At 47.7% G+C, this 13,176-nt stretch overlaps 1 protein-coding gene across 1 annotated transcript; it reads right to left on the reverse strand.

The window, feature by feature from the left end:
• Window positions 1–653: 653 nt before the first annotated feature.
• On the reverse strand, window positions 654–4,632 carry LOC123182215 (phosphatidylinositol:ceramide inositolphosphotransferase). Its single transcript, XM_044594716.1, has 12 exons — window positions 4,213–4,632; window positions 4,019–4,108; window positions 2,870–2,956; window positions 2,707–2,775; window positions 2,264–2,344; window positions 2,114–2,185; window positions 1,939–1,999; window positions 1,753–1,855; window positions 1,552–1,647; window positions 1,424–1,470; window positions 1,182–1,327; window positions 654–986 (listed from the first exon to the last, which is right to left on the reverse strand). The coding sequence occupies exons 1-12, from the start codon at window positions 4,243–4,245 to the stop codon at window positions 903–905; spliced, it is 969 nt and encodes a 322-aa protein (XP_044450651.1). The 5' UTR covers window positions 4,246–4,632; the 3' UTR covers window positions 654–902.
• Between the last annotated feature and the right edge of the window lie 8,544 nt (window positions 4,633–13,176).

The following is a 13,176-nucleotide window of genomic DNA, read 5'->3' on the forward strand; positions in this document are numbered from 1 at the left end:
TGCAGTGGTAGTAGCAGAGCGTACTTGAAGGCGCTGTGGCAGCACTGTGCCGCGAGCTGGGCCAGCTATAAATGCTAACGAGGATCGGTGAAAATTTTGAAACGCTGTGCGCATAAAATGCAGGTTGAGAGGTACCCTTGCATGCGTTTGTGCGTCCTCTCCATGGCCGGCGCCGGGTGCGTGCGGGGCAGAAGCGAAAACCCTACCAATATATACACACATCGAAACAGAGCTGGTTGCTGAGACCTGAGAAGCAGCAGTGTGCAGCGTGGTCGCGGTCCCTTCTCCCCAGCACGAAATGGTGAATCTCTGGGCCCAAGGCGAGGGGAGGGAAATCACACGCAAACTCCAATGGGGAGCATGGGCAGCCGGGCTGCTGCGCGGCGCACTCGATGGCGCCGCACGTCTTTCGCGGCCACACGCTACTATAGTCCGTAGGAGCGCCACCACGCATCCGTCGCATGTGCCGCACCCGCGCCCGCCCATACGGCGCCGACGTCGTCGCCGTGCACGGGACGCGGCAGGGGCCCCGTCGCTTGCCCGCGCGCGCAACGGAACGAGACCCACCCAACCGCGCCACGCGACAAGCATGAACGGCGGCCGGAGAATCGATATGGATGCATCAATAGGTGATCATAGAATTAAGCTGGTGATTCGCAAAAAGAAAATAGAATAGAATTAAGCCGGTCGGTCGGACGATATATACATGTACACCCACATTCATCAATCTTTTTGGTGGTGTTGTCGAAGGGAAGGCCATCGCAATGAACGACGGGTGGGGCTTCTTCGGTCTCGGCATGCATGCATACAGAACGGGCCGGGCAGTTTGGACCGTCGCCCGCCCACAGGATTCTCCTCGGGCGCGCCGGGACAAAACTCCCGGTGGCGGACTGGAAAAGCGCTCATGTGCCGCCGTTGGGTGTGGCGTCGGACAGCATGCTCATGTCCTCCTCGGGGTGCCTCCCGTTCATCTGCACCCGCTGCCGCTGAAACAGTCAGACAGACGCGTCAGCCAAAGGTGGCGACAGAAAGAGTACAGGCAGTCCGGCGTGCCTCCATGGGTACAAGCGCAACAGATAAACAACAGTACGAGTTTTAAATTTTAAGAAAGTTCGAATTTAAGATCGATAAAATCAACAGCTCAAAAATCTAGTGTTCAGTGCTGAGAGCCAATGCCGTACCCGATCAGTTGGATCCCCATGGTTCCCGTTCAACAGCTTATGGAACTCGTCCTTCAGCCTCACGTCTTTCTCATCCTTTGGCCTCCCATCTTTATCTTTGTTGCTCAGCGGAATCAAGGGCGACCCGTTTGTACGGTCCGGCATTTCTGCACAAGATGTCCACAAAGACTCTTGTTACAAAGTGTCTAAAAATAGAAAATCACAACAAATCATATACTATATGCCTGCATAAAAAACAGTACCTGGGAGCTTGGTGTCCACGAAGAAGACAACTAGATTAACGGCATACCTGTGAGCAAAGCAACTGTTAAAAGAGAGGTAGTGTAGTAGCCAGATGGCTGATAGGTGAAATGTAAGCTACCAACCATACCAGGCAACAACAACATCCACGGTGTAGTGCTTGCGAGCGGCAATGATGAGAAGACTTTGAACTATAGCCATGACCCAGGCAAGGAGCTTAATAAACCTGCAATATACAAGGTCCACCAGTTCAACTATGATTCGGGCATGGCCAGGGATTTCCCAGATGGAAATTCATAAATTTCAAGCCAAGCATGGGTAGGACAATAACCTTTTTGAGCCATATTTGTGATATGTTCGAACGAAAACAAGAGTGAAAATCATGTGGGATGAAAATATAAGATCACCACACCCAAGATTTACTCCTCGAGGAACTGCAACGAACAATACAAAGTTCTGGATGGTAAGTTAGAGGAACTTGCACAAAATGTCAAGCCAATGATGAAAAGGAACTTACAATTAATTAGGAGCACTTCAAGCACATTATTGGGTGGTGGAAGAGTGGCCATATTCGAGCCCTATAAATACAAAGCTATAGATGACTCCATGTATGACTAAACGATAGGTTCTTCCAGGCCGTAATGCTGAGAAAGAGCTCATGCGAAAATTGGCTAAGGTGAAACAAGGGCTACCTCGCGACAGTGATAGTTTGGACCTGGAAGCTGAGTTGAATAGAATGTAATGATCCTTAAAACCTGTGAAGCCTGCAGAAGCAATATTTAGTAACTTATCTGGGCATGCAAAATACTGCATACATACATGGTTAGGGAGGATGCACTCACAACTAAAAAAGCAAGCACCCTGCGCCAGATTAGGATGGTGTAGAAGCGCTTGCTATGATAAATAAAAGGATGAAAGGTCCACTGCATATAAAAGATAATGTCATGATCCTTGTAATACCCGCCTTGATTAACACCATCATAGAAAACAGGGGAAATTCATAATAGAAGCCTAAAATAAGGAAGAACTACAAATGACACACAAGTAGGATATTAACCACCTAGTCCTTTTTGGAAAACAATGATATCAAACAACACATAATGCTTACCTTTTGTTGGAATCATAGATGGCAAACTCAGGAAATAATGACTAATCTGGAGTTTTTCAGGTTATGTGTAATGAACTATTAACTAAACATACGGAAAGAAACAAACACATGGGAATACAGGGATATAAGGTAGGCAGAAGTAGTCAAAACAAGTAGTAGAGTATAAGAATTACCTACCAGAAAAAAGGAGAAGAAGATGAAAACAAATGTGCATTCACTAAGATAATTTTTGTCTTGTCCAAGCTCCTAAAACAAAGCAGTACAAAAACACTGTAATGAAATTATATCAACTTAATAGACATATTGACATACTCTCAAAAGATAAAAGAAATCCACGTACTGGAAGGGCCATAAATCCCAGGTCCTGGAGCAGTGGTCCAGGCCGATGCAAGTAATGCACTCCTCGAGCAGCCAGCCCATGAATATACTAATTATAAAGAACATTATTGTTAATCAACTGTCAATCATAACACAATAAGTGATCCTAGATAACTAAATGAAGAAAAATTTGAAGTGGACAATAATGAAATGTCCATCACACTAAAAAAGGAAAAGATAGTAAGTGGAGTCTAAGGGAAGAAACAAATATTAACCAATGGGAATTGTGTTAGTCCGAGCATGCTCAAAGCAGGTTACTTGATATGATTCTGGTTCTGGCAGACATATGCAGCTTGTGAACACACCAGCAGAACTTGTTGACACTAAAGGAGGGTTCAACGAATGCAATCACAGAGAAGAAGGTAAAGCCCGATGGAACATTCACAACATACAGAGCAGGATTAATTTTCTATGCACAATGCCAGGCGTTTTTTTACAGGAACATAAATCTAAATTAATTTTGAGAATGACCTAGAGAGGACAGCAAGTCGACAAACCGAATATTATCCATGCATATAAGTTATAGAACGATGCAGAACACGACAATTCATCTCTACAACACGACATAAATCGCATAACAATGCTGCTCCAGCAGCGACAAACATTTGAACAAAATGCTTACCCGCGCTCATTATACTATTCGACGATCAATTATTCCCGCCATACACGCAAGCGACAAATTATCAGGGGCGTACCAGATCATAAGAATCGTATCAGCGGTTCAAACTAAACAGTAAAAAGGTAAATATTTCCAATGCATATGTCCTTCAAAGGGCGTATGTGTGGGTGCAAAACAGTTTCCATAGAGAAATTTCCCCTCTATTTTTCTGCCGATCAGCAAAGCTGCTAGAATGTAGTCTAATCTGCAACAGGAAACACTGCTACAAATGCTTAACAACCTGCAAACCTAAGGGCGTCCCAATTCCAGGGAAGAAACGAGATTAATAATTAGATAATGCAGGAAAGTTACCAAAAGGGGCAAATTTGTTATGACAAGTACCCATATTAACAGGCCATTATTAAATACTGAAACGCGCACCACTAGCCACAACGAAATTAATAAGTTCACACACACGACGTAGACTGGGATGCTGGATCGGGGCGCGCTCACCTGAAACACAATCCCAGCGAGGAGTAGCGGCCACTTCTCGCGAAGTAGCGGCAGCTCGGTCGTCGTCTCCGCGCACACCTTCCTCCATACCTGTACAGCCCAAAAAGAAGGGATTGTGAATCCTCGCAGCTACCAAAAAAAGCACACGCGGTGGAGGCGGCAGAAGGCATCGCCGAATCCAGCGGAGAGGAGACCTTGGAAGCCTCCCGAGCTAGGTAGATCGTCATGGCAGTAGACGGCGCACACCCTGCTCCCACGACGGCTGCTGCAGCTTCTACTGGGCGAGGCGATCACGTCCATGCTCCGATCCGCACATCACGCCTCGGCCTGCCGCGTCCGCGGGAGGGGTCGCCGGTTGACTGGAGCAGAGAACGGCGCTAGGCAGGGGGGGACGGGACGGGACCAGCAATCTGGCTCCAGTCCTCCGGCAGGCAGACGGCCGGATGGGGGAGGCTGAAAGTCCGTCGCTCTGTGGATCTCGCGGGCGGCGGAGGCGGGAGGGCGGCGACCGGCGGCGTGAGACCTGGGGCTGGGGGAGAGGAGTTGGGAGTCGGCAGGGAGTTCAAGAGAGGAGATCAAGGGAAACGAGATAATGATGAGTTTGTGAAATGCGGGAGAGCGAGGGGGTTTATGGGGAAAAGGCGGGCCGGAGGTGGGGGAGGGATGATGGGGGTCGTGGCCTCGTGGAGTTTTCCAACCGCCTTTTGGCACGGTCTAGTTAAAAATGGCGAGGGCACGTGATATTGGCCTGCCCGTGGCTTTTCTTTCTTCTTTTCCCGGAGAGAGACCGCCGCGGCGACGGGCTTTCCAGTTTGAAAGTTTCAATGGAGCTTGTTTGTGTAGCTTTACAACTTTTCAAAAACAGTGGTATTAAATCCAGGTTCAGTTATGGATTGTCGTTTTCTTTCCCCCTAGAAAGAAGGAGGCTTCTACTAGGTGTTTAGGGTTTCCTGCCTCTCGATTGGTGTCACTGCCGATCCGCCTCATCTCCTGTGGCCTTAGAATCATGGAGGCGCGGTGGATCCCGACCCATGCCGGTGGGAGGGCTCACACTTTGATTTTAGGTGTTTTTTTTAGTTTGATTAGGGTTTGTGTTCTGCTCGTGAAGGTGAGGCAGCGGCGACATCCTAAGATGAAATAAGGTTCTCTTCGCCTCGCCCCCGCCCCGGTGATGCCCCTCGCATTGTAAGAGGGCATGTGGAGGTGTGTCTCCGACGAATCTCACGAGATTTTATCAGTGTTTGTCTTCGGTGGATCTGCTTGAATCCAGTCTTTGTTAGTGTGTGTTCATGTGTCTACATGTTGAATTCTTCTGATCTACGCTTCTCTTGATCGACGGTGGTTGTTGTTCTGGTGCGTTGGTTCTTTGGGACCTTATCTTGACGACTCCCCGACTCTCTACTACAACGAGGTTTTCCCGGCTCTGATGAAAGAGGACCGGTGATGGTGGCGCGCCTTCGAATCGAAAGTTGTTTCTGTAAAAAAAGTCCGAGTTCAATTTACAGCATAATGTCGTAGCAAAAGGTTTGCACCGAGTTACTCTCTTAGCTTATGTTGTACAATGTTTTCTTCTATCGTCTCCCACCTCTCTCCAAAGAAAGGCGGCTAGGGTTTCTGCATAAGTGTCGCCGCCACTGGTCCTCCTTGCCTCCAGACGCCTTCTAGCAGAACGAGGTGCAGGAAACCCTAGTTTGAGGTGGTGTTTGGGTCACCCTAACTTTTGTTATGGCTCAGTCTAGGTGTCTAACTGGTGCTGGCAAGGTGATGGTGTTATCCACAACACGGAATAAGTTCTTCCCTTCATGTCCTCGTCCGGGTGATGATGATTGGTGTCAGCGGACAGCGTATGGAGTTTCGGTCAGGGTCAGGTCGTGTGCCTCACTTTTTGTCCATGTTTATTCTAGGTGGTCTTAGACAACGTTGTTTGGCGAAGTGGACGTCAACGAACAGTGTTTTGGTCTTCTGATTTTCTTCTCCCTTCGACGATGCACATTCGGCCTTCGGCGGCATCAAGAATTTAGTGAGGTAAGGCCTCCCTGGTTCTGTCTGGTAGACGAGGGATGGTTGTCCAACCCCCTTCATCGTCTTCTTCTCTAGGACAACAATCTGGTCCTTAGTACGCCATTCTCAACTTCTTATGGCTTCGACCAACACTTCTCGGCTGCTATGTCGCAGCCTTGGCTTCTAGGGTGTTCCGATCCAGAGGCGGTATCAAGCTTTGCTCACTAGGTGACGCCGCTAAGTGCATGAGTAAGACGACGTCGGTATAACCCTAGACCAATAGCAATGCTACACTTGAAAAGCCGTGCTGGCCAAATTGAAGGGAAGACCAACAAGTTAACTCTCAGGGGCCAATTATTTGCTCTCATATCCTATTGGGACTTTAATGGGTTGGGCGGGCCATAGCACGGGCTTGCTGGGCCGTAGCTTCGCCATTACACATGCCCTATGTTTAATTTCCGGCTTTAGTAATGCTGGTCTTGTAAGGGCCGTGCCCTCGACAATTTTTATTGGGTGTAATTATGATTTATATTATCTTGAAAAAAGGTTTTGAGTGGTTTAACCCTTTTCAACTGAAAAAAGTTATTACGCTTGTTTACATAAACAAAAATCGCAACCTGTTAGACGTTAGTTTTTTAACTCTTCGCCCTATGACACTTTATTCAATTGGCCAAGGCATATCTAGCCGCAAAATGCATGTCAGGAAGCCAGACATTACATCAAAGTTCATTACAGAAACATCAAAATTTAAAGCTTTAGCGGAACTATATGAGCCACCTCATTAGCTTGACGACGAACGAAAAGAAACTTGAACCCCTCGAAAGATTCAACGATCTCTTTCATCTCATAAAATGTGGTAGTCCGCCGAATATACCCCCTCAAGAAAAACTCTGTACAATATATGTACATGTGTCAGAACAGCAAATGAACTATGACATATAATTTGCGGTCATACGGTGGGAGCATCTACAACGGGACTTGAAAGATCCGGCTCCTCAAACGCACGCGGACACGACCGGGCGCGTCCGCAGGTTCTTACGAGTCACACCTCATACTTAGTGCTATGCATCTGAGTCTCTCATATTTAACCCCCTAGATCCATACAAACAATACAAAAGAAATCCTACGTACTACGCACATCACGCTAGTCTAACTACGCTTCGTCGTCGGAGATGTCCACAATGTCGGCGCCGAGCGTGCGGGTAGATGGGCATGTAGAAGGGCTCCGGCTCCTCCTCCTCATCCGTATATGTAAGCATCTCGTCAACTTTCGCTACGTGCTCCGCCTCCGCCTCCTGTAGACGACGGCGTCTGGCCTCCGCTCTGATCCGACCAGAGGGAATCGAGGTTCGCCTGCTGCTTCGCCTACAGATATGCGTCCCCATCATCTCCCACATCCTCCTCGTCCTCCTCCTGCTCCGCGTCCTCCGTGTCCTCCTCCTCCACCTCCAAGTCCTCCTCCGGATCCACTACGTTGGAGGGAGCCGCGATGATCAGCCAGCGTTCCGACGTTTGATATGGGTAGCTCCTTACCTGGCGGCATGGAGGCATGGATACTAGTGGTGGCGGAAGGCGATTGGAAACTGATAGTGACGATGGACAGGAGAGGGGAATGTGGATGGGTAGGGTTTCGATGCCGGCGATCAGCTTAAATAGCCGGGCTAGGGCACTACGCAGCCCGCCGGAGTGGCTCCACGCGGCGCCATCGGTCCAACTAAGGAGATGAGTTTTGGACCGCCGGGTTTCAGAGTGTTTTCCTATGGGACCAATGTCAGTCCGACGTGGTAGACACGCTCGGTTGCGCCCGAGTCTCCCCATATCCGACTTTAATTTGGGTTGGATATGAGGGGTGCCGGTCAGTCCGGACGTTTGGGGCCATTTGAGGCGCCCGTCTGGGTCGGACTTCTTTGACCGGTCAATGAGGAGGATTTGGGGCGCCCAGCCGTAGTAGATGCTCTAATGTTATTTGAGCCTTTGGTGAGCAATGGAAGAGGCCATTTCTCTAGGTAAATAGTCCGATCAAATTTGCAGCAACTGCTTGCATACATGGATTCACTAAAAATGTGCAAAAGATTGCTACATGAAGAAAATTTTGTTATTTTCTCGAATGATTTATTTTGATAAATCGGAAAGAAAATCAAAGTAATTCAGGGCATGATGAGAAGAAAACACGAGCTTTGTACGTGGAACACGTCCTTCCCTCTGTTCATAATAGTTCTTGTCGTTCTAGACCGTCCTTGCATAAAATTCATCCCGAACATGTCCCAAAATTCATGTGGAAATGTCGCTTCCTCCGTTCAAACTGTCTTTGTCCAGAAGTTCCAACGGAAGATTAATCACCCAAACTCATGCGCTATTTGCCTTTGCTCCAAGTGTCGCTTTATGTAATCCGAGTGGGCGCGGCTGCCGCTCATCGATATTTAGATAATGGAATCCGATCCGTCCGCGTCCACTCCGCGTAACACACGAGGATACAAGAACAGAGCCCCGTCAGATATTTTCAAGACTGAACCGTCCTGATTAAAATGGAGAATGAAAAATTCTAAAAGCTGCAGTTTGGGTGACTCAAGATGCAAACCTGCCTGGACGTAGTGGAGCTGGCAGTTGGTTGGGTCCCAGCCGGGCTAGCCGCGCATTGTAGATGCAGCTTATGATGCCGACCCGAGCGACGGTGCCAGGCCGCATGCCGAGCCCGTGCCCCCGGTGCCCCCACCACGCAATTGCAAAAATAAATACAACCCAAATACCGTATTCCGCCACATGTGATGCGGTCGTGAACAGTGGGCATTGGCCTCGATCGAACTGGGTCCTTGCTGGCGTGTCACGTTCCACTTCATGTGTGACTTGTCAGCGCCTGAAGAAGACCGCCTTTGGTGGGCATGGCATGACGCGGCGGTTGGGTGGGTCAACTCAACTCGAAATGCCAGTCAGCAGCTCGCCATGTGGACGTGGTGTTTGACGTGTCAGGGCGGCGGCGGCGGGGAGAAAAGTCTCTGCTCCGACTCGATCTGAAACTGAAAAGATGGCCAACTTTCATGCTGCGAACTTGCAATAACAAACTTGTGCAGCGTCGTCTTGGTAAGAATGCCCATATGATTGCCCTCTGAAGTCAAAGTTCAAAAGCTAGTGCCCCTGTTGAAAAGTCTCAAGGAAAGAGCTACTGGTAGTAGTAGGATGCCTAGAACAAGATGTTATACGACGTTGCTTAGAAAGTGCTGTTGCTAAAGCAGCAAGCAAGCCGCACTGAATGAACAAGCCATTTATAAGAAAATAGGATGATGTCGCTCATTTGCTGTTTGATGATTTGTTGTGCTTGGATGGAGCATTGGACAATTGCAAAATTAAATCCTATTGCTTTTTTCATAAAGGAAAAGGCATTAATCAAAGTCAACTGATGAAGCCATCTGCATAATCTGATGCCCTGCCTTACACAGCCCTCAAGCCATCTCCAACAGCGTCCCCTAAAACAGACACACTATTTATCTGCGGATTGGTCCGGACCAGTCCGCGGACACTGATACAAAAGACAGTCATCCAAATCTATCCCCTAAATGTCTGCTTTTTTAAGTCCACAACACTCAAAATTATTATAGAAAATATCACAATTCATCCATAAATAATATGCAAATATTCATAGTACAACAACAGTTCAAATGTAAATATACATCCGAGATAACCGGATGTTCAACAAGTTTTTCAAACTCATCGATTTCAAATTCAATGAACCTCGAGTCAGAATCGGCATATGTCGTCTCACCACTACCGCTTGAGCTTCATCCAGTAATGTATGAGCATAAATGGCCTGCCTTCGGTCCTGTAATACGACACGATAACACATCAGGGCTATACAACATGATGATTATCAAGTTGCAATATTGTGTGAATCAATGAATTGGCCAACATGTAGAAATACAAGAAGCAAAACTTACGTTCTCAATGGTTGACGAGCCCGATGGCCACATTGTCTTCACTCGTTCAATCACACCGCAAAACTTCATGATAGAGTTGCAGATGGTGTACCACCGATGCACTATCGACTTCACATTGCGATCATGAACCACGTGCAAGCTGTCAGCTGTGTCGTGCTTTTGCTCATGAAATGAAGCATGCATGTTTTGCCAAAAGTTCTCAGGCGTGTCGTGCTTTTTCTCATACTAGTTTGCATACACGTGCAATGCACGTCTTGACATCATAGCGTGTCCTGACAAATGATCAAAGCAAATGAACATTGTGGATGGACGAACTTAAGGGCAATCCTCATTTATTGGTGAAAGAGATTTGAATTAATGTAAATAAACAAAGATAAGCTAGTCCATGCCAGAAGAAATGTACCCCCTTTACACTTGCAGACTTGCTTTTTTCTTTAGGGGGAATTGCAGACTTGCTGCAGCTCAAAAGGTACGCGGCCATGACGCCCATGAGGCATGCGTGGGCCTTTTTTGGGGGAATGAAGACTGGATGATTCCAGAACATGATAGAGGCAACAGAAGCTACTGTTCATTGCGAAACCCTCAGCTCTGAGCCATTAGATTGATGAGATTAATGGTTAGGATTGATACTCTGAGTTGGATTCAAAATTGGTACACTATATAGGAGTATAGATATATTGCTTGCGTATAGGGGTTACAAAGATCGAAGGACAAAGCAATAGCTCTGAGTTTCTGTGTCTAATCAACTATCCTGACCATGACTTATATGGATATCGGGGTCTAGGGTTATACGATCCTAGTTGGTTTGGAGGAGTCCTCCTAGACTCCGGTTGCCTTGTTGTATGCTCCACATCTCCGGTCTCCATCCGTTTGTAGGGCCATGGGTCGTCCTGGTGGTCCAAGGCGGGAACCAACCTAGGGGGGCATGGCTGTCGTATTCAGACCGACTTCCGGTATGATTAGGCACACCTGGACCGTAACACTGTCACTGGTGCTGAGCGTGGTTGCTAACGATGAGTACCTGGCGATGGGGCGACGACATAATGGCGCTTAGATGATGTGTACGTGCTGGAAGACAGCTCGAGGCACAATGTAGGGATGAGAGAGGGAGGCGACAGTGGTGTGGGCTTGCTCGGAGGTTCTGACAACGGTGAACTTCCGAAGAGGGCGGGATCAGGTACAATGGGGACATTAGAGCATCTGGTGGCCTGACTGGAGGGGCCAACAATGGTTACAAACGAAAACTTTCCTTCCATTGAAAAATTAAGCAAATTAAGCTATCGGGACGGGTTTTGGGTGCATGCGATTCAACCCAATCTTGAGGGCGGGAGGGAGGAGGGGTTTATTTTGTCCCCACCTTGTTTCTAAAAAACTTCCGATATGTTCATCAACTGTCATTGGAATACAAAGAACACCAGAAGTAACAAAACTTACACCCAGGTCCGTAGACCACCTAGCGACGACTACAATCACTGGAACGAGCCAAAGGCGCGTCGCCGCCGGACAAAACTTGTTGTACTAGACAATGTGAAAGTCATCGTACTATGACCGTAGGACCAGCGCATCAGAGCAACAACCATTGTTGTTGAAGAGAAGTATAGATGGAAGTCTCCAATGTATCGACGCACGAACACAAACTGAATCCATGGAGTTCCACTGAAGACCAACACCGAACGAATCCCATGAGATTCATCGGAGACACACCTCCACATACCCTCTGATGATGCTAGACGCACTGCCAAGACGGAGACTAAGCAGAAAGAATCTTATTCCATTTTCAGGTCGTCTTTCTAAGCATGACATAAACCCTAGTTGACCTAAAAAATCTCAAAACGGAGCACGAGCCCTCCCACTGGCCCACTTAACTCTCGTAAAGTCATTTCTTTGGTTTTGATCGACTAGAGTTACTCTAAGCTTGGAAGGAACCAGCAACATTGTTCTTGTGTAGGTAAATAGGTGGAGCAAATTTGCAGAACCTGATGGGCGCTACTTGGATTGAATAAAAATGTGGAAACATGATTGGTACATCCAACTAAAAAAAACATGATTGGTACATGAACGAATATTTTGATGTTTTTTCTTTCTCAAAACAATTCATTTTTACACCCCATAAAAGTTATAGGAATTCAAGGCAAGATGAGAAGAGAACACGAGCTTTGAGGATATGTCCTTCCTTCTGTCCATGTATGTAGTCCTTGTCGTTCTAGACCGTCCTTGCAAAAAAATCACCTTAAATATCTCCCAAAATTCACGTGGAAATGTCATCTCCCCCGTTCAAACAACGCGCTATTGCCATTGTTCCAAGTGGCGCTCTGTGTAAGAAAACTTAGATAATGGAATCCGATCCATCCGCGTCCACTCCGCGTAACACAATGATCCATAAACTTAGATAAGAAAACAAGAGCTCCCGTCAGATCTTTTCAAGACTGAACCGTCAGATCTTTGGGTGACGCAAGATGCAGACGTAGTGGAGCTGGCAGTTGGGTGGGTCCCGGCCGGGCCATCCGGGCCATTGTAGATGCAGCTGATGACGCCGACCCGAGTGACATGACGAGCCCGTGCCCCAGCACTAGTTGCAAAAATAAATACAAGCAAAATACCGTATTCCGCCACATGTGATGCTGTCGTGAACAGTGGGCAGTGGCCTCGATCGAACTGCGTCCTTGCTGGATCCGGCTTGCCTGCTTCCTCCCATGCTCTCGTCCGTGCTCCCACTTCATCCAACGGTTGTCTTTTTTTCTTTTTCCTTTCTAATTTAATCATCCCCTGATTTTAAAGGGGTGGGGCTGGACTTTATTTTGTTCCCATCAACTTAAGCCACATACGCGGGAGCACGGATGGGCGCACGCACGGGGAGTCCTCCTTGCTGGCGTGTCACGTTCCACTTCATCTGTGACTTGTCAGCGCCTAAAGAAGACCGTCTTTGGTGGGCATGGCATGACGCGGCTGTTGGGTGGGTCAACTCGAAATGCCAGTCAGCAGTTCGCCATGTGGACGTGGTGTCTGACATGTCCGGGTGGTGGCGGCGGGGCGAAAAGTCTCTGCTTCGACTCGATCTGAAAACATGGTCAACTTCCATGTTCCCAACTTGCAATAACGAATTTGTGCAGCGTCGTCTTGGTAAGAATGCCCATATGATTGCCCTTGAAAGTCAAAGTTCAAAAGCTAGTAGTACCCCTGTTGAAAAGTCTCAAGGAAAGAGCTACTCGTAGTAGGATAGAGTATCAT

The sequence above is a fragment of the Triticum aestivum genome, chromosome 1D (assembly GCF_018294505.1).
Source record: "Triticum aestivum cultivar Chinese Spring chromosome 1D, IWGSC CS RefSeq v2.1, whole genome shotgun sequence".
In the NCBI taxonomy this organism is placed as follows: domain Eukaryota; kingdom Viridiplantae; phylum Streptophyta; class Magnoliopsida; order Poales; family Poaceae; genus Triticum; species Triticum aestivum.